The sequence below is a fragment of the Oncorhynchus tshawytscha genome, linkage group LG13, assembly GCF_018296145.1.
Source record: "Oncorhynchus tshawytscha isolate Ot180627B linkage group LG13, Otsh_v2.0, whole genome shotgun sequence".
Taxonomy (NCBI): domain Eukaryota; kingdom Metazoa; phylum Chordata; class Actinopteri; order Salmoniformes; family Salmonidae; genus Oncorhynchus; species Oncorhynchus tshawytscha.
Genome location: NC_056441.1, coordinates 72,557,683 through 72,584,355, shown reverse-complemented (window position 1 = coordinate 72,584,355; position 26,673 = coordinate 72,557,683). Strand labels below are relative to the sequence as shown.

At 42.9% G+C, this 26,673-nt stretch overlaps 1 protein-coding gene across 1 annotated transcript in view; it reads left to right on the top strand.

Moving 5' to 3' along the window:
- nlk2 (nemo-like kinase, type 2) overlaps nucleotides 1-26,673 on the top strand; it is a 99,182-nt gene that overhangs the window by 10,371 nt on the left and 62,138 nt on the right. Inside the window, exons 2-3 of the mRNA XM_024443179.2 lie at nucleotides 25,355-25,484; nucleotides 25,687-25,742. Of these exons, the coding sequence (XP_024298947.2) occupies nucleotides 25,355-25,484; nucleotides 25,687-25,742 (186 nt within the window). The remainder of the gene's footprint in view (nucleotides 1-25,354; nucleotides 25,485-25,686; nucleotides 25,743-26,673) is intronic.

The following is a 26,673-nucleotide window of genomic DNA, read 5'->3' as shown; positions in this document are numbered from 1 at the left end:
GTTAAATAAAAAATAAATAGCTTATTAATGCAAGTGCGCACCAGCAAGAGGCCGTTGTTTAGTTAGCGATGCTTCTGTAGCGCTCAAGTTAATGCAGAGTTTGCAAAGCAAATAGCCACTGGATTGATGCAAATAATCATGATATCACTCACTTCTTTGTAGTTAACATTTAATTGAGAAGGATTTTGGGAAGACTTTCATACCAAAAGTAGGCTATCATTAGTGTAATCGCTAATGGCTACACATAGGCACAAACGCACACACACAGGGGTGTTCCTGTGCCGTTTCAGAAATTTGCTGGAAAATACAAATCACTGATGCATGTTGTTCATGTCTTATGATTAACTTGAATTATGAATTATGAATTTTCTAAGTTCAATACATTTAGTTGATTTCCTGCTCAATACCTTTTTGATATTGTTGAATTTTGTTTTAATGTCTGGATTCCGTGATTCAGTCCGCTTTCTCCGCAAGGCAGATTTTATAGGGCACTAGGTTTCCAAATGCATTTGTGACACAAATCCCATCCAAGTTTTGGGACCGATATTAGCATTTTTAACTCATCATGTTCAAATCATGGGATTTGTGCCACAAAAGCTAAAATGTTAGCATTTGGAACAGTGCCAGGGAAATACAACCAAAGCATGGATTGCTGTCATACCTTGTCCATTGACTGCTTACAGGGTAAGGAAACCAAGGTAATATTGTAATTTGGGTGAACTATCCCTTTAAGTTGTTGGTTTCCGTGCTGTTAGCTGGGGTTTGATCCTTGTGTGGAATGTGTTTGTGTGGTCACAGAGAGATGATTGGGGTTTGATCCTTATGTGGAATGTGTTTGTGTGGTCACAGAGAGATGATTGGGGTTTGATCCTTATGTGGAATGTGTTTGTGTAGTCACAGAGAGATGATTGGGGTTTGATCCTTATGTGGAATGTGTTTGTGTGGTCACAGAGAGATGATTGGGGTTTGATCCTTATGTGGAATGTGTTTGTGTGGTCACAAAGAGATGAGTGGGGTTTGATCCTTATGTGGAATGTGTTTGTGTGGTCACAGAGAGATGATGTGGGGTTTGATCCTTATGTGGAATGTGTTTGTGTGGTCACAGAGAGATGATTGGGGTTTGATCCTTATGTGGAATGTGTTTGTGTGGTCACAGAGAGATGATTGGGGTTTGATCCTTATGTGGAATGGGTTTGTGTGGTCACAGAGAGATGATTGGGGTTTGATCCTTATGTGGAATGTGTTTGTGTGGTCACAGAGAGATGATTGGGGTTTGATCCTTATGTGGAATGTGTTTGTGTGGTCACAGAGAGATGATTGGGGTTTGATCCTTATGTGGAATGTGTTTGTGTGGTCACAAAGAGATGATTGGGGTTTGATCCTTATGTGGAATGTGTTTGTGTGGTCACAGAGAGATGATTGGGGTTTGATCCTTATGTGGAATGTGTTTGTGTGGTCACAGAGAGATGATTGGGGTTTGATCCTTATGTGGAATGTGTTTGTGTGGTCACAGAGAGATGATTGGGGTTTGATCCTTATGTGGAATGGGTTTGTGTGGTCACAGAGAGATGAGTGGGGTTTGATCCTTATGTGGAATGTGTTTGTGTGGTCACAGAGAGATGATTGGGGTTTGATCCTTATGTGAAATGTGTTTGTGTGGTCACAGAGAGATGATTGGGGTTTGATCCTTATGTGGAATGTGTTTGTGTGGTCACAAAGAGATGAGTGGGGTTTGATCCTTATGTGGAATGTGTTTGTGTGGTCACAGAGAGATGAGTGGGGTTTGATCCTTATGTGGAATGTGTTTGTGTGGTCACAGAGAGATGAGTGGGGTTTGATCCTTATGTGGAATGTGTTTGTGTGGTCACAAAGAGATGAGTGGGGTTTGATCCTTATGTGGAATGTGTTTGTGTGGTCACAAAGAGATGAGTGGGGTTTGATCCTTATGTGGAATGGGTTTGTGTGGTCACAGAGAGATGATTGGGGTTTGATCCTTATGTGGAATGTGTTTGTGTGGTCACAGAGAGATGATTGGGGTTTGATCCTTATGTGGAATGGGTTTGTGTGGTCACAGAGAGATGATTGGGGTTTGATCCTTATGTGGAATGTGTTTGTGTGGTCACAGAGAGATGATTGGGGTTTGATCCTTATGTGGAATGTGTTTGTGTGGTCACAGAGAGATGAGTGGGGTTTGAGGTGTTAAGATCTGCCCCCTCCTACTTAGCCTAATAACTCTCACTCACTCACTCACTCACTCACTCACTCACTCACTCACTCACTCACTCACTCACTCACTCACTCACTCACTCACTCACTCACTCACTCACATACACACACACATCCTTCTGGTTTATTGGTTCAAAGAGGCTGCTTGTTCCCAGTTGCCATCTTCATGTTTGTAACCTGATATTCTTTATTCCAGTATTGTTTTAAAGAGCTGAGAAGTGAGGAAAGGTTCAGACTTGTGTGTGTGTGTGTTTTTCTCTCTTGCCTGCCCTGTGTCAGACTCATTGACCTGTGTGACCTGCAGTGAGATGTTGATCAAACACTGGTCAGGTCACTCTTCCAGAAGTGTTTGCAAGGCAGGTGAAATAGATTTAGACTACAAACTCTGCTGATTGAGCTTAAGAGAAACATTAGGAGGTGAATGACAATCAATGGATTAATGATGACAAAAGTTCCTTTAACTGTTTAATTGTTAACCTTCATGTGCAGGTACAATACCTGGGTAAATGAGAGACTAGAAGTATATCAAAAGATTAGAACAACAAGCAAATACATTTTTGAAAACCTTACATCAGACTTTAAGAAAAAGCTAGTCTTACCCTCAGTTAGTTCTTTTACACTAAAGCTACCTTATTCAGGACATAATATGTAACTAGTCTCTGACTGGTCTTCTGGTAATCCACACATTATCCAATGTCGCTGATTCCAGGGCTGACATGAAGGAAGTGCTGCGTTTACAGTTACCTTTGACCCTCTGTTGCTCACAATGACCCTGCACAGCACACCACCATACTTGCAGCTCAATACCAACTTTACAGTTCACCAACACAGCACCGTCATTGTGTGTATCGTGTCGTGTCGTGTCCCAGTCAACAAAACAAAACACCCCTTTCCCCAGATTATCCATGTTAACCATTGACTTTCCAGCTTCATTCACTGTCGTTTCTTTGTTTTTTTGGGATGATTATGAAGCATGCAGACTGGATGCTTGAGGCTTTTAATACCCTGAGCATAAAAGGCTCTCAGACAGCCTGTTTTCTTTAAAGCAGCAGCAGCCACGTCAGTCAGAAGCAGCTCTTAAGAGGCCTGCATTTGGCAGATGCACAGACTAATACGAGCGGCGAGCGCAGAACTTACCTTTTGAAGTACTGCTGGGGTGAAGGGAGGGAAATACTGTTATGGATATATGCCTGTTTAACCCTACAGTCACCTGCGGCTGGCAGCTTATCCCAGACCTCGTTGACCCTGTCCACAACTCCACACTTCATAACAGCAATCAACAGCTGTTTCAGAATGTTCCTAGTACGCAGATGGGGTCCAGATTGCGGTAGTCATGTAACTGGGGGTTTTAGCTCAAATCAAATAAAAAACTATCCATGCTTGTTTGCTTAGCTTAGCTGATCTTGGCTGAGAAACTGACAAAGAAGCCTCACAATAGAGAGAACACACTGTCTGATGTCAGTTGTCGTATGTGAATGTTTTGTATTCGGCGCAATCGGTCGGCCCTAGATCGTATAAAAAAAGTATGCAATTGATGAGGCAGAACTCAAATGCCTGTTAAAATACTAATCAGAGAGAGTGTCTCTTTAGCTTTGCTGAAGCAGGGATGACGAATGCTTGACAGTGTCCCTCTCATCCTTAGAAAATTCAGCTGTTAATTAAAAATGCATTGCCAAAGACGACATCTTGATTTAAAGGCCTGGCACTCATGTTTATTTTTAGCTTCTCTATTAGATTGTGAGCACGTTTCCCAAAGAGAGCATTTCCCATCTGCCTCCTCAGGACTCCTATCCTGAGAATAGGGCTCTCTTTCTTTAGCTGACCTAAGATAGGAAAAATCATATGCTGTTAATTGCTAGGTTTTCCTTAACACTGGGGCAAGATGTACAAATTCACTGTTCTTACTGGTTTGTTACAGACAGAGGGTCCTCTTTGCCACATATGGCCCTCTTGAAGTCACACCAGACTCTTCCACACATAAACCTGTCTTTACATGTGACTCACATGTTACACATACAGCAAGACGTACTGCCTGTGGTCCGCCACTCGGGTGACCAGCTGGCATGACTCAGTGTTTGGTTGACGCTCGTAGGATTGCCATGGAGGAGGGCCAGGAATGCCCACGACTAATGAGCCAGCCCAGCCCAGTGCGCTCTGTGATCCGTGCGTGCTAGAGCTGAGTTAGTACTTATATCCCTGGATATTGGCTCACTGCAAGGCAAGCTGACATGGGATAACTTCAAGCTGATACTTCAGCCTCTCTCTCTCTCTCTCTCTATCTCTCAGAGAGTGGGAGATGGGCAGATGGCAGATAAGGCCATCGATTAGAAGGCTCTGGGGAACAGGAATAGAGATAACGGGAGGGAGAGGGGAGCCCAGCGTCTAAGGGTGTTTTCACATATAGTCCACTTTAAAATAACCAATCTTAGTCCTCTTTAAAGTGATCTCTGGGGTAAAAAAAGCTCAATAACTCAGTTCTCTTTGTGTTCACACTGCCCTTGCCTTTGAGTGAGGACTCAGCTCTCTTGCCAGTTCACGTTAACATTTTTGTTGTCCGAGTCCTCTTTCTATTACATAGTTCAGGACAATCATACCATTTAGGAAGCTAATAGATAATTATAATCCAAACATAATATTAACACGTAAATATTACTTGTAACAGGATAAATAGCAGAAGAATAACTGCAGATTGAATAATGCTTAAAAAGTATACTCAACGTAGGCTACTGCCCCTTTATAAAAGCCCCCCCTTTTCGATTTTTGCCTAAAATGACATACCCAAATGTAACTGCCTATAGCTCAGGCCCTGAAGCAAGGATATGCATAATCTTGGTACCATTTGAAAGCGAACACTTTGAAGTTTGTGGAAATGTGAATTGAATGTAGGAGAATATAATACAATAGATCTGGTAGAAGAAAATACAAAGAAAAACAACTTTTTTTCTACCACTATCTTTGAAATGCAACAACGGTCCCAGTTCACTCTGGTTGTAGTTCCGATGGTGTTGACAAGATGGCAGCAGTGTATGTGCAACGTTCCAGACGGATAACTTGAGTATGAGCGAACTGCACGACAGTTAGTGCGATGTCACCCAGGTACATTTGCGCAAATCGTAAAGGAGACATTTGCATTCATATTACATTTTTCTGCAAGAATATCATCAAATCTGTATACTTGGACTGATTCAGCTTTTCCAGTATTAGTAGCCATATTATAAGTTCAACATTTGCAAAACCACCAGTTTTCATAACTTCATAACTCTGAATATTCTTTTAATTTTTGTCCAAAAGGGAAAGGCATGCTGTCGCACAAGGTTAGTAGCTACATTTTACGACAGATACAGGGTTTCCGGATACTCCGGTAAAGCCCCGCTCATTGGCTATCTAGCTAGCTTTGTTTGACCCCGATTGGTGCTTATTTGACAAAGTTAGAGCCATTCAAGTGAAGACCGCCCGCGTCATTGGCGTGCCATGAAGGCATCGCTCTCTGATCAAACATGGTGTTCTATAGGATATACTACACCCCTAATGATATAGTGAAGTCTGGTTACGTTCTTGGATCTCTGAGGAATACATACGAATGTGATTTGACTTGTTGAAACAACGTTTAGGGTTAGATTTTCACAGATTCCCTTCTTTGCAAATTGAACGAGTGGAAATACAAAATTGATCGTGCATGCTACATGGACCCCTTTAGGATATGAAAAAGGATTTTATCTAACAAAACGACACTTCATGTTATCTCCGGGAACCTTTGGATGATAAACCAGAGCAAGATTTCAGAATGTAAGTACACATTTCACCTTCAGAGGTGAATTTATCAAACCAATCGCAGTGAAAAAAGTGTTTTGTTGTTAGGAGCTCTCAAACAATAGCATGGCATCACAGCAATAAATTCTGTAAATTGAACAGTGCTGTTATATTAACAAGAATTTAAGCTTTCAGCTGATATAAGACACATATGTACCGACATTTGTTGTTTCTCTAAAATCTTCATGCAGCGCCATGTGTCATGATCGATTTACAACTGTAACTGTCCCGTTGACAGGACGCCTATCCCTAAGAAGTCTATTAGAGCTTGCATTGATTTTGTACCCTATGATGTGATTCTCACCAAATATGTTGGCATTTTCTCGCAATATTCAAACCCCACAATCAAAAAAATTAAGCTCTTTCGTAGCCTATAGATCACGTCACAAACAAATAATTTAAACATTGTGTCAGTACAAAACCTTTGGGGAATTTCCGTGCATCCTTGACAATCTCTACTCAATGATCAAAAACAGCAAGTTTTTTTTATGCGAACCTGCCTGTGCATCTTCTCTCATTTGCCGCACCAATGCTAAGGATTATGGGCAAAGGAACAGTGTTGCAGTAGCCTAGTGTGTGGTACTGGAATAATGACAAGCGATCCTGGAGCGCTTTGTGTTCACATTGCACAAAAAAAGGGAATCGGACCGTGGAATTCAAGCAAACCGAACTCAGTCCACCTCTCGGGAAGGTCTCAGTTCGGTTTGCTTCGGGAGCTATTTTGAGGAGTCTGAGTTCTTTTCCAGTGTTCACACTGCACAAAAAAATTAAGCGAACCACACTAAGGGTTTTGACTGTTCTCTCAGATCAGAGAGGGGAGTTGTCTATGGAGATGTTTACAGGCATGCTCATTGGAACCCCCCTAAGCCCCCTGCGTGACAGCGTTTGATTGACTCTCCGTCAGGAAGCAGGAAAATCATGTATCGTCGTCCTCCATTTACTGTTCCCATCTTCTACCACAACAGTCCCTCCATGGGTGGCACGATGCATTTGTCTAAAGCGTTATCTGGCTCCATAAGTGGCTCAATCCAGGAGACGGTGCAAATAGTCATTATTTTGACTGTGTTTTTTCATGTGCATTGAATCTGTATGAAGCTGCACCTCCAAACAATGCTGCTCAATTGTCTGCAGCGAGAGGCCACATTAACTAGTGTTTGTCAATTGAGACAAACTTGCAGTTAATAGTGTCCATTGTGCTACTAGTGAAGTTCTATTATACTTGAAATGCCAGTATTTCTTGCATAATGAGTGTATGGTCATTGAAATATGATAATAATAGGTTTTTATTGACACATGGAAATAAGAATACGTAACACTTGGGCTTGAAATTGCTATTATACTTGTGTAGTAACACTGTAGTATTAACACATTGTAATTGCATTTTTGTTATAACACAAGAGGAACAGTGACTGCAACTTATACCATTTGCATAACTAAAATTACCTTAGTTTATGTTGCGGTACTAGTAAAAAAACACTAGCATAACATTTGATAATATAAATGCAATTATTGACTGGTGTTTGTAATATTTTGCGTTACAAATTCAAACCTCTTTATGCTCCCTTCAGTTGTTAAAGTAAATTAATTCAAATTGTATTTCTTTATGTGATTAAGGTTTAATTTTCTGACTTTAAATTGCCTGCTTGAAACTAATGGTGTTGCAGTAGAGCAGCAGGTGTCCTTAGAGAATCTGTTCAACTGTTGAATGTGTTTTGGGACCATGGCAGGATGGTCCCAAAACCAGGGGACCACGTTGGAAACAAGTGAATTTCATGTTATCCCCAGGGTAATACTCTGTGCATCTTTTTCCCTCAGAAAATAAAATCAATCATTTAGAATTTCAAACTGTAATCCTGAACCCTTTCCTCTATTGTTCATAAACCAGTGACAAACTGTCTAATGGTTTGATGTAGTTTCCTTTCACCTAAGATGGTGTCATCAACAGCCAAAGGTTTTGACACCAAAGCAGCAGTTGGCTAGCGTTTACTGTAACTTGTTTTCCGTAGAGTGGGAAAGATTTTTTTCTGGGTGGCTAGCCTGGGTTGTAAGGGGTGGCTAGCCTGGGTTGGGGTGGTAAGGGGAAGCCTTGGCTGTGTCTGTGCTGCTGTAGGCCATGTTATCTGCGTGTGAAACCTTCCTCTCTGCACAGACCAGGCTGCTACTCACCTCCTGCTGACATCAAGTGAAGGTCTGGAGAGATCAGACAGAGTAAACTGCATGGCCCACTACCTCACTCTCAATTAGCAGGGCTACCTTTCAATTGGTGTGTGTCTGTGTGTGTGTTCCCTGCCCAGCTTCCTCACCCAGGTTTTTGCTGACTCTGGGCATCTGCAACAAATAAAATAATCAATCATGTCCTTTAGGGCAGCAGCTGTACTGGATGTAATTGTTCCTTTTCTGCCATTAACGTTGATTTAGTTTTCCTTGTAGTGGGTGGAGTTTTCCTTGTAGTGGGTGGAGTTTTCCTTGTAGTGGGTTGAGTTTTCCTTGTTTTCCTTGTAGTGGGTGGAGTTTTTCTTGTAGTGGGTGGAGTTTTTCTTGCTGCCTAGTTTCCTTCAGCATTACTGTCAAGCTTATGTTCTTCCTAGCCAGCCAGCCAGCCAAGCACATCCCTCTCCCAATGATCCTCCGTTGTTAGGCGGCAACCATATGGTTGGCTCCCTGATCCTATTTCAAAGGGTTTACCTTGGGGGTGGCGTGCGTGTTTGTGTGTAGCTGGCTGAGAGGGCTGCTCTCTGCTAATGACCCAGGCTTGCCCTTCTGCCCCTGGCTGTACTGAGCCTCTGCTGCAGCAGCATCTTCACCGTATAGGACCTAGGCTGACTAAGCCCCCTTCGTCCTTCCCAGCTAAAGAGCAGGACTGACCCCGGGGGCACATACAGCTTTGTAACTCCAACACAATACCATGCAGTACAGTTAATGGGGGCTCTTACTCCTACAGGACCAAGAGCCTCTTCTGTGTTAGAGAGCAGATAAAGAAGGCGGGAGAGGCCAGGCTGAATGTACTGTGCTGTGTGTGTAGCAGTACACTAGCTGAGTGTACTGTGCTGTGTGTGTAGCAGTACACTAGCTGAATGTACTGTGCTGTGTGTAGCAGTACACTAGCTGAATGTACTGTGCTGTGTGTGTAGCAGTACACTAGCTGAATGTACTGTGCTGTGTGTGTAGCAGTACACTAGCTGAATGTACTGTGCTGTGTGTGTAGCAGTACACTAGCTGAATGTACTGTGCTGTGTGTGTAGCAGTACACTAGCTGAATGTACTGTGCTGTGTATGTAGCAGTACACTAGCTGAATGTACTGTGCTGTGTGTGTAGCAGTACACTAGCTGAGTGTACTGTGCTGTGTGTGTAGCAGTACACTAGCTGAATGTACTGTGCTGTGTGTGTAGCAGTACACTAGCTGAATGTACTGTGCTGTGTGTGTAGCAGTACACTAGCTGAATGTACTGTGCTGTGTGTGTAGCAGTACACTAGCTGAGTGTACTGTGCTGTGTGTGTAGCAGTACACTAGCTGAATGTACTGTGCTGTGTGTGTAGCAGTACACTAGCTGAATGTACTGTGCTGTATGTGTAGCAGTACAATAGGTGAATGTACTGTGCTGTGTTTGTAGCAGTAGACTAACAGAACAGAGGGAAGAGGCAGGCGCCCAAACCTTTGGGTTGTGTCTACAGGGAACTGTATTGTCTGTTGTGTTTTCTTCCCCTCTCGTCTCATGTACTTTGAAGAGAGATTAAATAAAATATTTGATTTCTGTTGGAAGAGAAAATAAGCAGATATAGAGAATCATTGACTTTACAGACACACACATACACACTTTGCAGCATACAGGCAGAACAGCGTTCCACTGTGTGTCTGTGTTTTTGACTGTGTGAGCCAGGAGGGACACAAAAGAGTTGTGCTCTAAACCATTATCTGCCATCATTCCCCTGGGCCTCCACTGTCTACGGCTGATCGATCCTGACATAGCTGCTGTGATGCGCTGCGTGTGTTAACGTGTGTGTTAAAGTGTGTGTGTTAACGTGTGTGTTATAGTGTGTGCGCTGGTATCTGCATTTATTATTCTGTGATTCAATATTTGTGTGTCAGTGTGTGTGACTGTATAAGTAAAGTGTGTAAAGTGTGTTGATATTCTGTGTGTGTTGTGTGTATTCTGTGTGTGTGTGTGTGTGTGTGTGTGTGTGTGTGTGTGTGTGTGTGTGTGGCCCCGGGTATTTAGTATTGCTTGCCTGGAGGGGTTTGCTAATATTAGCCTGTACGATCATTAACATTTCTAATGAACGCAATTCCATTATTGTTGAGATGAATGAGAGGATGATGTCACAGGCTTTTATTTATTAGATGAGCGGTGGGAGAACGGCAACAAAAACATGATTGAGTTTAGCTCACAGTCCTCTCACTTGAACATCTAATACAATTAGAGTCCATTTCAGGCCTCTCAAATTCAAGTGGCTTCTTTGGGACTGTGATAGCATGAAGACATCTATTTGTCAACGGAAATGAACTGACCTTGTTTAACACTCAGCAAATGGGAACCCAATGTGGCATAAGATGGCTGCCATATGTAATGCAAGGGGCATGGTGCTTTAAATCAATCTTCATCCAATCAACCTGGATCCAATAACTGAAAAGAGCCAGGGACCCAATCAACTGGTCAATAGATGAAACCCAGCTAACATTTATAACATGCCGCTTGTCCAAGGGAAAAGAAATACCTTGAGACTGGTGTTCAAACATGTTTGTCATGAATATGGGTCATAGGTGTTGTGAGGGGAAGTCCAGTAACAAGCAGAGAGACTCTGTAGATGTTGATCTAGCTGTCCATCAGAACAGCTGTCAGTATAGTTGTCCCAGCTTTGGGGAAAACAACATCCAATCAGTTATTTTCGGTTTTGAAACTGCGCTTGACTTCACCCCCTAACAATGTTCCCGAAAAAATGTATTGGCCTTGTGAGAGGAAACATTATTTTGAGAGGATTCTGTGCAACTTCCAGCGTGCATTATTAAGTGTGAACACTGAGGCTGTACCCAGTTTAAGTTACAGTTTCAGACAGTGGCCAATAGGCTATTGTGGCTATTTAAGCATAATGTAGGCCTATCAGAGTGACCTATCAACAAAACTAATGAAGCAAATGACATAACATTTCCACATGGATATGGCTGTTGACTATGATATCGCCTACAATAGCCAATATATGGTGTTCAATGTAGGCCTGCATTCCATTTTTAACCCATAAGAGTCTAAGCTCTGTCTAAGCTGGGGAATTGTTTTAAGAAGGTCATACCAAGTATCATTTAGCTATTTGATTTTGAATTTTAAGACCACTAGAAATATCCAGAAAATATACAGTACCAGTCAAAAGTTTGGGCACCCCTGCTCATTCAAGGGGTTTTCTTCATTTGTACTATTTTCTACATTGTAGAATAATAGTGAAGACATCAACGATATGAAATAGCGAATATCGAATCATGTAGTAACCAAAAAAGTGTTAAACAAATCAAAATCTATTTATATTTTAGATTCTTCAAAGTAGCCACCACACTCTTGGCATTCTCTCAACCAGCTTCATGAGGTAGTCACCTGTAATGCATTTAAATTAACAGGTGTGGCTTGATAAAAGTTAATTTGTGGAATTTATTTCCTTCTTAATGTGTTTGAACCAATCAGTTGTGTTGTGACAAGGTATACAGAAGGGGTGGCATATTTAGTAAAATACCAAGTCCATATTATGGAAGGTCAGTCAATGCAGAAAATTTCAAGAACTTTTAAAGTTTCTTTAAGTGCAGCCACAAAAACCATCAAGCACTATGATGAAACTGGCTCTCATAAGGACCGCCACAGGAAAGGAAGACCTGGAGTTACCTCTGCTGCAGAGGATAAGTTCATTAGAGTTACCAGTCTCTGAAATTGTAGTCCAAATAAATGCTTCACAGAGTTCAAGTAACATATCTCAACATCAACTGTTCAGAGGAGACTGCGTGAATCAGGCCTTCATGGTCTATTTGCTGCAAAGAAACCATTACTAAAGGACACCAAGAATAGGAAGAGACTTGCTTGGGCCAAGAAACATGAGCAATGGACATTAAACCGGTGGAAATCCGTCCTTTGGTCTGAAGAGTCCATATTTGAAATGTTAGACTCCAACTGCTGTGTCTTTGTGAGACGCAGAGTAGGTGAATGGATGATCTCTGCATGTTTAGAGGGAACACTGCTCCCTAGTAACGGTGGAAGATTCATATGTATGAAAACCCATTAAGAACCAGTCAGTTGTATAATTACCTCTCACGGTGATAACTGAACTATTTAATGAGAGAGATTTTTGTTCAGCTGATATTTACAGCACATGCAGTATCAACTGTACCACGTCCACTTGCAATCTCCCTGCGCCTTCTTTTTCCTCCATGCCTGCTAGGCTAGCCCAGGCCAGAGCAGCCATGTATCCTCACTGATAGAGGCAGAGCCAATATGAATTAGGCAGGGGATTGGAGGCCTTTTATAATATATAAGTCTGGATGCCATCAACTACCCCTGATCTTCTGCCCCTGAGCAAGGCAGTTTCCTGGGCAACAAAGACGTGGATGTCAATTAAGGCAGCCCCCAGCACCTCTCTGATTCAGAGGGTTGAAGGCATTCAGTTGAAGGCATTCAGTTGTACAACTGACTAGGTATCCCCCTTTCCCCATCTCCAACACTCTAGTGCTGCTAACATGCTCAAACAACCACCATAAATCTTAAAGGCTACTGCTTGGAACACAGTAATGAAGTTCTCTATGAGGCTTGACAGACACAGACCAATTCTTCTACTGACCAAACACACAAGCATGCACACACACACACACACATATGCTCACAGCTCTTCCTGGAATAGGGCTGTAATATGATGCCATTGCCAGTAAGACATTTTGCCTTTCAACTCTTGAAGGGAATATAATGGTATGTCTGTGTGAATTTTTTACATGACATAAGTCCATAATGGAGAAGAATAACATGTACGTAGGTTTGGAGGCATGTTCCTGCTACCGAACATCCAAACTCCATTCCATCTCATATAGCACAAGTGAACAGCAAACCTGGTGTCAAAAAACAAATAAAGGAACAACTCCCGGTACAACGCCTCTCCCCTATGTGACCTACTTGTTGTGTGTATGTACTGACATGTACGTGGAACTGATAGATGCACACACACACACTACATGTTACTGTTTTTAAATGTATGTAAATTGTAAAGTCTTTTGCCTGTAAATGATTTTTCGTTATGTGTTGGACCCCAGTAAGACTAACTGACATCGGCTAACGGGGATCCTAATAAATCAAATGTAATGATGGATAGGTTTTGGGGTTGTTTATTTGATGTTTAGGTTGAACCTTCTAAGATAAGCAGTCTGGTGTTAGCTAATCCTGGGACAGAAAGCCTCCATAGGATTTATTCTCCCTGTTATTATTTCAAATCACACAGGTTTTAGTGTCTCACTCTTTCTGATCAGATAAAAAAAAACAGACTACATGATACAATTGGGAATGACAAAAAAATAATCAAGACAACTCTCTTTCTCACCACAGACATTCACATCGTCTTCCTATTCTCTTGCTGTCACCAAATGTATCCTCCTAATCTGATTCTCTAGCGAGATTAGATCGGAGAAAGTGACCCGGTGTGCCGTGGACCCTGTCTCTCTTTCTTAAAACTTTGTCGCGGCTATGTCACCTTGTCGCGGCTATGTCACTTTTCATCCTCTATGTTCTTCTATGCCCTAGGCATGTTGGAACTGCTGCCGTTGTGCGTCTGTGACTGTAATTACACTTTTTAATGAAAGAATAACGAGGTCGTTGACACATCTGCAGTGCTTTGAAACAAGCAGAGGGCCCACTATGCTCGCTGACACCATATTGTCTCTAATGCCCTGTTTGAACAGCCGTAGGTTGTCTGTCTCTAACACATGCATGGGTGCATGTGAGCAGGACCATTCATTCACTGTGCTGTGTTGAACCTGTTTAAGGGCTTACTATTATCTCTGTTATTACTGTTTCTGACATTTTAGTCTTGATGTGTTCTTCCCCCATAGAGTTTTAACAACTATTGTGATGGGATATGTTGTACTACTATACATTAAACTACTACATTCTACAATCCAGAAAGAGAATTGAAACCCAAGCTACACTATGAAAAAGCCATCTCATAGCTGTTAAGAACATTGAAGTAGTGCTCCTCAATAAATATCTGTTTCACACAGGTACTTTAGGGCAAATGTGAATGAAGTGTAAGAGCCCTGCTTCTCCAGTGAAGCAAATGAGATTCAGTTAGCAGGCTAAGAACGGCTGGCCATAATGTGGAGTCTCTCTCTGGTGCCATCCCTGCAGCACTCTTCTGTGTGGAACTCTTCTTCATTAGTCAGCTAATTGTTGGAGAGGTTGCTAACGGCTACAGCAGATGCTGCTGTTTGCAGCATAAGAACTGTTTCTGGGTATTCCGATTGTAGGAAGTTAGTCACTCGTGACAGACTAGCTGGCCAAAGCTAGCCAGCTTTGGGTCTGGGTTCCCAGATTAATAAGAGGTACATGTGGAAGTGTGTCATGTGAACGAAAAGGACCTAACACGCTGTCCCCTTCACCCCTCTCTCAGCTGCCATTTCTGAGAGGGCTTTGATTCCTTATGCAAGCATATGCTAATTCTTCCCCAAACTATTGTTGTGTATAATAATGTGTATTTTTATATGTATATGGATGTGTAGTTTACTGTGTACATTGTATGTTGATATGTATTGTTGTGCAAAACTGGGCTCATCTGGAAAAGAGACTTTGGTCTCAGCATTGACTACCTGTAAATAAATAAATACAATTAATATAACCAGATTCCTGTGCTGAGGTTTGAGCTTTTAAACATAAAGAATCCGTTCTTCTAATTAGGCTTGTGAGGAATCCAGATCGGCATACATTCATACTGACCTTGTGATTCCCAGTATATTGTAATACCGGCACTGAAGGAGCGTTATTCTCAAACCCCACCGAGACTCTGTAATCCGAAGGTTAGCAATGCTAACAAGTACATGTAAAATCCCATAACAAATGCCAGATAAATGCTATTGAGCACATTGTGAACATTTTATACAGTCTCTGATATAAACTATTAGCAGGACAGACATCCCCTGCTCATAAATTCATACAATTAACTAGAAAATGCTGCTCACAGTTTGCTGCAATCACAAAACAAATATTAGACCACAAGGCTCTTGATCCAGGAGGGGATACTCTGCTGTTACTAAGATAAGCTTGATTTTGCAAGAAGCTAACCACTTAGCTAGATAACTATACTGAAAAAAATATAAACGCAACATGTAAAGTGTTGGTCCCATGTTTCATGAGCTGAAATAAACGATCCCAGAAATGTTCCATACACACAAAAAGCTTATTTCTCTAAAATGTTGTGCACAAATTTGTTTACATCCCTGTTAGTGAGTATTTCTCATTTGTAAAGATAAGCCATCCATCCACCTGACAGGTATAGCATATCAAGAAACTGATTAAACAGCATGATCATTACACAGGTGCACCTTGTTTTGGGACAATAAAAGGACATTCTAAAATGTGTAGTTTTGTCACACAACACAATGCCACGGATATATCAAGTTTTGAGGGAGTGTGCAGTTGACATGCTTACTGCAGGGATGTCCACCAGAACTGTTGCCAGATAATTGAATGTTAATTTCTCTACCATAAGCCGCCTCAAACGTTGTTTTAGAGAATTAGGCAGTACTTCCAACCGGCCTCAAAACTGCAGACCACGTGTAACCATGCCAGCCCAGGACCGTCACATCCGAGACCAGCCATCCATACAGCTGATGAAACTGAGAAGTATTTTAGAAATTTAGAAATATTTAGAAATTGTATTAGTTACAAGATATCTAGCTGTTGTGAATTCCATACAGTAACTAGATCACCTGGCGTGTGCTGCACCACAGTGAGTGACTCAAAAAGCTATGGTCTCACATTGTTGTGTTCTAGTAAACAAACACCATGTGACTGGGGACTACTGGTAAGCATCATAAAGACAAATAATGTGACAAGTGAAAGGAAGAATGCGATCTGCTTTATCTCCTAAACCATTGTACAAGTTCACTGCAGGTTTTTATTTAAAAAGTAGCTACAATTATTCAAATGTATTAAAAAACTTAAAAGAAAATAGTTTAATTGGTATTGACTGTATTGAAAAACCATCCCGTGGCTATTTCCAAATACCCTGTTATAAGGTATATACGGTTTACCGCCCAAGCCTACTTCTAATGAGTCTGGCTCAAACCAGCCGAACTCACACGTCCATCCACCTGGTAACCCCAGGTGACCTCCTCTTTGAGACTCCCAGGAGCCAGGCGGTACGTGGACCAGGCCGGGCCCAACAGGTCAAGTTTGCCGAGGTGAGGGCCTGGGTCCCTGGGATGAAGGAGGAGTGTGTGTTGAGGATGAATGAGGAGGCCAAGCTTTGTTGGTTAAAACCCAGTAAGGTTAACGTCCGCGCCCAATGGAAATCTAATTAGCATAATAATACAATCCCAACCAAAATCTGTGAGTTTATATGTTTTTTTTGCATTGGATGCATCTCAATCCACCACATCCGCCTATGTTCCACACCTGTGGTGAAAGGTGACAGAGCTAAAGCTGTATTTGTCAGACCAAGACATCCCAAAAATTGGTCTTCTCACAAAACCGTCTGTAGCGTCCGAACGGTTTGGCCTAAAACAATACAACCCTTCTATGGAAAGATGAGACTCTCACAAACATACTGGTGTTCTCCGTTGTGCTTTACGGTACAGCCGATCTGACAACTTCTGTCTGTAGTGTCCCAACTGTTTGGGCTACACACCTAATATGACCTGTGCAAATGTGACACTCTCATCAAATACTATATTTTTCATTTTTGGGATTCTTCAAGGGGTCTTAAAATTCCAAGTCAAATGGCTAAATGATCCTTGATATGACCTTCTTCAAAAAATTCCATATAGCTTTGTAGAACCCCCCTCGTCTTAGACAGGGCTTAGACTCTGATGGGTTAATTAGGGAAATGAAAGAGGCTGGGAAAATGGCCAATGCCAGTGCCAGCATAGTGCTGCCTCTGTGTCCACTCAGGTTTCACTTTCAAAGGGGCAGCCTGCCTTTTGTGGTCCACCTCGCTGTCCCAGGGCTACAGCTAACAGACTCCCCCAGCTCTAGCCTTGTGTTTGGTTTATGTGTTGTTTCCTACCGTTTAGGCACATACTTTTTCTTACAGAGAAGGGGGTTGTTTCAAATAAGTAGTGACTGAACTGTTCCAGGCAAAGTTAGCAGTTGCTCTGTTCGGTTTACTTGAATAGACAGGGGGTGCCATAGCTTATACCGTGTTGTTATGCTATCTGAGTGACACAAACATAACTCAATCAAATGCCATGATATTTTAGGATTGATCTTTTGTAAATACTTTTATATCTGGTTTTAGTCGTTTAAGTTTACACTGGGAACGTTTTTCCATCCAGAATATTATTTTCAGAAATGTTTGTAATTTGGAGTGGCGGCAACGATTTAGCAGCATTGAACGCAAACTTGAATATAAATATGTCAGCAATCTAAGCTACTGCCTTTATCTGAGTTGTACATTAACAAACAGGCATTTGTTTTGTGGTCATTGTGGCTATTGTGGGACTAAACTTGCTATTCTTCTCTATAACAAAGGTTGGGTCAAACTGTTTCTGTCTGCAGAGGACGACTCACACTGTGCTGTTCTCTGTGCTGGCATTATATAGTGTTCGTTGTTGTCACAGGTGCATGTTGAGTCACCCCCACTATTTTTCCATTAGCTGCTGGAGTCTGGTCATGAGGGCATTGACCTTTTACCCACCTGTGGGGTTTCTGCAACAGTCACCCTACCATGGCTAGTAACAAGTATATGGAAAATGACAGCGGGGGGTGGGGGTTATTGGGTGGATGTATGTATGAACATGGTTTTCATCATAATGATTAAACCATGCATCTGCTAGGTGGCATGTAAGCAAGGGGCAATGCTGACGTCCCACTGTTGACTAGTGAATTACTCAACACTTCTGCTTTTGATTAATGAGGAGAATGAAACCTCCCAATGTTTGAGTGTAATGTGGAGTTACTTCTGCCTGTTCTTCTGAGCTCACAGTACCGGGGTGGAACCAGATCCAGTGTGAGTGTGATTTGTAGCTGTGGGCTGCAGTGTGGACAGTGACAGGTCAGGTCAGGCCTAATGCTGGTTTATTCAGAGGGATGTTTACCTGTCCCTCCCTCCCAGCCAGGACACACACACAGCAACTATAGTAAAAGCATTCCTGTGTTTGTGAAGAGAAAGAGAGCTACAGTGGTTATGATGAGCATGCAGGCTGGGGGAGAGGCAGGCAGGCAGCTGTCTGTGCTACTTGATGGGGGAGACAGAAACCACAAAATGTTGCTGCTGGGACTGCAGATCGTTCACTAGCAGCCTGAAACACATCATGTATTAATAATAAACAGATGAGATATCTTCTGCTTCTCCCTTCCGCCTCCCCTTTTATGGGGGTCTAAAATATGCCTTCAAATGTATTATCGATGGCGTTAACTTCGCGGTGGAAAATAAGGCTTGTTGCTGTCACAAAATTCACCAAGTCACTGTGTGATCTCATTTGGTGTGAAGCAAGAAATAACATGATTATTGACATTTCAAACATGCCTTTGTTTGATTCTTCTGAATATGACACTGTTGTTGTTCAAGTGATAATGCCCGAGAAGCCGGTGTTTGGAGGATATATTGGCACGTGTATTGTTAGGCCTGAGACAAAGTTGAAAAGAAATGTGAGATAATGTCTAGATGCTTTTTATAGTGGCTGGCTGGGCTAATGAGACAGTGGATTGTGCAGTCAGATGGAACAGAGTAAATGGGCATTTTAACATCATAGATTTAGCCTGTGGCAACTTGTGGAATAGACACCAGCCGGAATGCGGTTTTAAGCAATCAGCATTCAGGATTAGACCCACCTGTTGTTTAATGAAATGTAACGATGGGACAAGATGAACTGTGGCCCATTTGCAGGTACGTTCCCTGTAAAGTTGATGCTTGAAACAGCAAGCTGGTATTAAAACATATATCTCAAAAATATATTTTAAACAGGAACCAGAGGAGTCTTCTGATGTACCGGTTACTCCACTGAGGTGTGTATAGGTTACTCCACTGAGGTGTGTATAGGTTACTCCACTGAGGTGTATAGGTTACTCCACTGAGGTGTATAGGTTATGAGGTGTATAGGTTACTCCACTGAGGTGTATAGGTTACTCCACTGAGGTGTATAGGTTACTCCACTGAGGTGTATAGGTTACTCCACTGAGGTGTATAGGTTACTCCACTGAGGTGTGTATAGGTTACTCCACTGAGGTGTATAGGTTACTCCACTGAGGTGTATAGGTTACTCCACTGAGGTGTATAGGTTACTCCACTGAGGTGTATAGGTTACTCCACTGAGGTGTATAGGTTACTCCACTGAGGTGTGTATAGGTTACTCCACTGAGGTGTATAGGTTACTCCACTGAGGTGTATAGGTTACTCCACTGAGGTGTATAGGTTACTCCACTGAGGTGTATAGGTTACTCCACTGAGGTGTATAGGTTACTCCACTGAGGTGTATAGGTTACTCCACTGAGGTGTATAGGTTACTCCACTGAGGTGTATAGGTTACTCCACTGAGGTGTATAGGTTACTCCACTGAGGTGTATAGGTTACTCCACTGAGGTTACTCCACTGAGGTGTATAGGTTATCCACTGAGGTTACTCCACTGAGGTGTATAGGTTACTCCACTGAGGTGTATAGGTTACTCCACTGAGGTGTATAGGTTACTCCACTGAGGGTGTATAGGTTACTCCACTGAGGTGTATAGGTTACTCCACTGAGGTGTATAGGTTACTCCACTGAGGTGTATAGGTTATTCCACTGAGATGTGTATAGGTTACTCCACTGAGGGTGTATAGGTTACTCCACTGAGGTGTGTATAGGTTACTCCACTGAGGTGTATAGGTTACTCCACTGAGGTGTATAGGTTACTCCACTGAGGTGTATAGGTTACTCCACTGAGGTGTATAGGTTACTCCACTGAGGTGTATAGGTTATTCCACTGAGATGTGTATAGGTTACTCCACTGAGGGTGTATAGGTTACTGAGGTGTATAGGTTCCACTGAGGTGTATAGGTTACTCCACTGAGGTGTATAGGTTACTCCACTGAGGTGTATAGGTTACTCCACTGAGGTGTATAGGTTACTCCACTGAGGTGTGTATAGGTTACTCCACTGAGTGTGTATAGGTTACTCCACTGAGGTGTATAGGTTACTCCACTGAGGTGTATAGGTTACTCCACTGAGGTGTATAGGTTACTCCACTGAGGTGTGTGTATAGGTTATTCCACTGAGGTGTATAGGTTACTCCACTGAGGTGTACAGGTTACTCCACTGAGGTGTATAGGTTACTCCACTGAGGTGTATAGGTTACTCCACTGAGGTGTATAGGTTATTCCACTGAGGTGTATAGGTTACTCCACTGAGGTGTGTATAGGTTATTCCACTGAGGTGTGTACAGGTTACTCCACTGAGGTGTGTACAGGTTACTCCACTGAGGTGTGTATAGGTTACTCCACTGAGGTGTGTATAGGTTACTCCACTGAGGTGTATAGGTTACTCCACTGAGGTGTACAGGTTACTCCACTGAGGGTGTACAGGTTACTCCACTGAGGTGTATAGGTTACTCCACTGAGGTGTATAGGTTACTCCACTGAGGTGTATAGGTTACTCCACTGAGGTGTATATTACTCCACTGAGGTGTATAGGTTACTCCACTGAGGTGTACAGGTTACTCCACTGAGGTGTATAGGTTACTCCACTGAGGTGTATAGGTTACTCCACTGAGGTGTATAGGTTACTCCACTGAGGTGTACAGGTTACTCCACTGAGGTGTATAGGTTACTCCACTGAGGTGTATAGGTTACTCCACTGAGGTGTATAGGTTATTCCACTGAGGTGTATAGGTTACTCCACTGAGGTGTGTATAGGTTATTCCACTGAGGTGTGTACAGGTTACTCCACTGAGGTGTGTATAGGTTACTCCACTGAGGTGTGTCCACAGGTTACTCCACTGAGGTGTAGGTAGGTTACTCCACTGAGGTGTACAGGTTACTCCACTGAGGTGTATAGGTTACTCCACTGAGGTGTATAGGTTACTCCACTGAGGTGTATAGGTTACTCCACTGAGGTGTATAGGTTACTCCACTGAGGTGTAGGTTACTCCACTGAGGTGTATAGGTTACTCCACTGAGGTGTATAGGTTACTCCACTGAGGTGTATAGGTTACTCCACTGAGGTTACTCCACTGAGGTGTATAGGTTACTCCACTGAGGTGAGGGTGTATAGGTTACTCCACTGAGGTGTGTATAGGTTACTCCACTGAGGTGTATAGGTTACTCCACTGAGGTGTATAGGTTACTCCACTGAGGTGTACAGGTTACTCCACTGAGGTGTATAGGTTACTCCACTGAGGTGTATAGGTTACTCCACTGAGGTGTGTATAGGTTACTCCACTGAGGTGTATAGGTTACTCCACTGAGGTGTATAGGTTATTCCACTGAGATGTGTATAGGTTATTCCACTGAGGTGTGTATATGTTATTCCACTGAGGTGTGTATAGGTTATTCCACTGAAGTGTGTATATGTTATTCCACTGAGGTGTATAGGTTACTCCACTGAGGTGTGTATAGGTTATTCCACTGAGGTGTACAGGTTATTCCACTGAAGTGTGTATAGGTTACTCCACTGAGGTGTGTATAGGTTACTTCACTGAGGTGTGTATAGGTTATTCCACTGAGGTGTACAGGTTACTATATGGAGGTTGGGATATTGCATTATCAAATTTATGCGGCACAAGACCCCATCGAAAACAAGATGGTATATTTAAAAGATTCGTAGGTGTTGTACTAAAAATTCCAATTATACAAACATGTTGTGCTCACTTTCGTGTGCGGTATTGAATTGGATTCTTGCATGATTTGGGCAGTGGATAGCAGGCAGCACAGCACGCAGGTCTCAACCACACAATTTATTGTTCTGCCAGAGACGCAGACTGTTTCAGCAGCCATTGCCACTGAGTGGAGGCAGCTGTACATTGTATTTATGACAAGATCAGGTAGGCCAGGCAGGTTTCAGCCCTGAGTTCCAATGGGGGTTCCCTTGGCTCTCATCTGAACGTGTCACTGTGTGTCGGTGCGTAGTCGGTCTATCCAAAAGAAAAATGTCATCAGGACCCCCCTCCCCCTTGAATTCCCCCCATGCCTCCCCGTACTCTTTCCCAGTGATTCCTTGATCTTCAAGTACCCTGTCGGCCCATATCAGAAGACTTGCTGCATGGCAGTAGGTTTGAATCAAAGCACAATCGACGGATACATTTTTCATTCCTGGCCATTCTGGAAGAAGGAAATAATGTGTGGAACCAGCCTTTTCTTCTTAGATTAAACTCTTATGCTTTTAGGGTTTATTTTTCCTGCTCTGTTTGAAGTGGGGGATAATATTATTTTGGGAAAGCGTTTCATCTCCAAAAGGCTTGCTGATTAAAAACTGTGAGGGTCTGAGAGATCCTCAAGGTGCTGCCTCTCATCTCTCGGCCTATCTGTGTGTGTGTGAGAGAGGGTTCATGGGTATATTGGTATATTGGTAAACGTGAGTTTGTGTGCGACTCTGTGGGGTGCTGCAGTGTACGAAAGTGTGTGTGTGTGTGTGTGTCTGTGTGCGTGCACGTTTGTGTGTGTTTGTGTCTTCGTGTGTGTTTCCTTTAAGTGAGATGTTGGTGCCAGTGGCGTCTGGCCTGTCTCACTCATGTGGCTCTCTGCTCCATCTGCTTAGATCACCTGGGGAGAGGCGCTTAAACTGCAGCCCTGTGTGTGTGTCTGTGTGTCTGTGTGTGTGTGTGTGTGTGTGTGTGTGTGTGTGTGTGTGTGTGTGTGTGTGTGTGTGTGTGTGTGTGTGTGTGTGTGTGTGTGTGTCGGAAATCTGCCTGTCTGTTAATGATCCATCTGCGGCATAATTGCAGGCATGATAAATTAAACAAATACTTCATCCAGTTAACTATTTACCGTATACTCTACATCAGATCAAACTGTCTTCTCATCTCCACACTTTGTTAATGACTTTTATTACCTTTCACACATCATCTGAGTGATTATGTGGATTTATAAATACTACATTTATTCTCGTGTGTGTGTGTGTGTGTGTCAGGGGTTTAGGATGTTCTAGTTCGTGTTACATTAGATGCATGTTGACAAACTACACAGTGTGCCTCAATGACCTCCATCTCAGTGGAAATAAATAACCCCTATTTCACAACCTTGCTGTTTTCTGCTGATGGGAATGGTAAAGTGCTTTGCCTTAATCTCCCTCTTAAGGCTGGAGTTAGATGATTGTTATCCTTTTAAGAAAAATGTAATAAATATTGCTATTTAATGCAGGAAACCAATCGCATCCCTGCTAAGATGAGGGACCCTTTAGTATGGTAAACCAATCGCATCCCTGCTAAGAAGATAGTACCTTTAGTAGCTTAACCAAAGCAGCACCCCTGCTAAGATAATAGTACCTTTAGTACTGTAACCAAAGCAGCACCCCTGCTAAGATAATAGTACCTTTAGTAGCGTAACCAAATCGCACCCCTGCTAAGATGATAGTACCTCTAGTAGCTTAACCAAAGCAGCATCCCTGCTAAGATGATAGTACCTCTAGTAGCTTAACCAAAGCAGTACCCCTGCTAAGATAATAGTACCTTTAGTAGTGTAACCAAAGCAGCACCCCTGCTAAGATGATAGTACCTCTAGTAGTGTAACCAAAGCAGCACCCATGCTAAGATGATAGTACCTCTAGTAGCTTAACCAAAGCAGCAACCCTGCTAAGATGATAGTACCTCTAGTAGCTTAACCAAAGCAGCACCCCTGCTAAGATGATAGTACCTCTAGTAGCTTAACCAAAGCAGCAACCCTGCTAAGATGATAGTACCTCTAGTAGTGTAACCAAAGCAGCACCCCTGCTAAGATGATAGTACCTCTAGTAGCGTAACCAAATCGCACCCTGCTAAGATGATAGTACCTCTAGTAGCTTAACCAAAGCAGCAACCCTGCTAAGACGATAGTACCTCTAGTAGCTTAACCAAAGCAGCAACCCTGCTAAGATGATAGTACCTCTAGTAGCTTAACCAAAGCAGCACCCCTGCTAAGATGATAGTACCTCTAGTAGCATAACCAAAGCAGCACCCATGCTAAGATGATAGTACCTTTAGTAGTGTAACCAAAGTAGCACCCATGCTAAGATGATAGTACCTCTAGTAGCGTAACCAAATCGCACCCTGCTAAGATGATAGTACCTCTAGTAGCTTAACCAAAGCAGCACCCTGCTAAGATGATAGTACCTCTAGTAGCATAACCAAAGCAGCACCCATGCTAAGAGGATAGTACCTTTATTAGTGTAAACAAATCGCACCCCTGCTAAGATGATAGTAACTTTAGTAGTGTAAACAAATCGCACCCTGCTAAGATGATAGTACCTTTAGTAGTGTAAATAAAGCACCCTGCTAAGATGATAGTACCTTTAGTAGTGTAACCAAATCTCATCCCTGCTAAGATGATAGTACCTTTAGTAGTGTAACCAAAGCAGCACCCCTGCTAAGATGATAGTACCTCTAGTAGCTTAACCAAAGCAGCACCCCTGCTAAGATGATAGTACCTCTAGTAGCTTAACCAAAGCAGCACCCCTGCTAAGATGATAGTACCTCTAGTAGCTTAACCAAAGCAGCATCCCTGCTAAGATGATAGTACCTCTAGTAGCTTAACCAAAGCAGCACCCCTGCTAAGATGATAGTACCTCTAGTAGCTTAACCAAAGCAGCACCCCTGCTAAGATGATAGTACCTCTAGTAGCTTAACCAAAGCAGCACCCCTGCTAAGATGATAGTACCTCTAGTAGCTTAACCAAAGCAGCACCCCTGCTAAGATGATAGTACCTCTAGTAGCTTAACCAAAGCAGCACCCCTGCCAAGATGATAGTACCTCTAGTAGCTTAACCAAAGCAGCACCCCTGCACTTATTGCTCTCATTGCACTGTTAGTGTTGATAATTTCTTAGGGACTATGCTTGTTTGTTCATGCTATTGTTTTTAATCCCTTATTGTATTCCCACTCACTCTGAATAAGGGACCGGGCAGCAACTACATGACTATGGCAGGAGCTTGCTGTGTGCTGTCTGTGAGGGTCTCGTCTCATGCTCTGATCCTCTTCCTCCACTCCAGGTCAGTGACGGACCCCCGGGATGGAAAGCGCGTCGCCCTCAAAAAGATGCCCAACGTCTTCCAGAACCTCGTCTCCTGTAAGAGGGTCTTCCGCGAGCTGAAGATGCTGTGCTTCTTCAAACATGATAATGTGAGTGGGTGGACAGCCTCCCTCCTCCCACCTCAATGTCAATGCCCTCCCCTCTTTTGATCCCTCCCTCTTTCCTTCTCTTCCACCTGTCACCGCCGAACCTTGTTTCTTCCTCTCTGTCCTTTCCTATTCTCTCTCTCTCTCTGATCCCTCTCACCCTCCGCTCCCTACAGACGTGCCTGACCTCCTCTCCTCTCCACAGGTGCTCTCGGCTCTCGACATCCTACAGCCTCCACACATCGACTACTTTGAGGAAATGTATCCTGAGACTGGCCACAATGTCATCGGTTATGTGGCCTGTACTCATCAAACCCCTTCCTTCCAGTCTCACAATCGTAGGAGTTTAAAACAACCTCTTGCACATATTCCATGCAATTTTTTTAAGCAGCTTTGTTAGCTATCAGTGAATCTCCCAGGCTGCTGGTTCCTTCCACAGATTAAAGCGGACAGACTTGTTTGCTGTAGATTAAATCTGACCTTGTTGCATTGTTTAGATGGGATGTCTTGTGTTGTGTCATTGCTGCTAAATTGGCTCAGCCCGTATGGAGTCAGTCCAGATCCAGTCTGAGACCTGCTGGAGATTGTAGACTCTCTCTCTCTATCACCTATTCCCAGTGAAGTCTATGTCTGCTGGGGTTGTTAAAACGGTGAGATTTTACTGAGCTGTCTCATTGACATTATTTTGCCTCCAGGAGTGACAGTTGGGGGCGTGGGAGGAGACCGGAGGCAAGGAGCTGTGCTTGCTGATTCAGTGGGAGATAGATAGGGACGATCTACTAGCAGGTAGCATCTACCTCCTTTTCACTCTTATAGGTGGTTGGGGGGTGGTAGTTTGGCTGTTTGTTTACCTACCGCTATCCCCCATATTGGTGCTCATCAGTCGACAGCACTATCAGTTGGAATCAGGTGACTGACTAACTGACTATGGCCTTGGAAAAACGAGTTGAGCCTGCTCCCATTCTGCATGTTCAGGGTGAAGGGAAAGGCACAAGCCTGTCACCCACACCTTTAGTTATCTTTTCCTTGGCGTCCCGGCACTTAACTGCCTAATGGTTTATTTTGGGTGGAGGAGGATGAGGAGGGCGGATGGAGGGAAGGAGTGTAAAACGTTGACACGTCCGATTTAGTTTCCTTTCGTATTTCTAATATTTCCTTGATGGGTTGGAATTGGAGGAATGAGGTTTGAGGC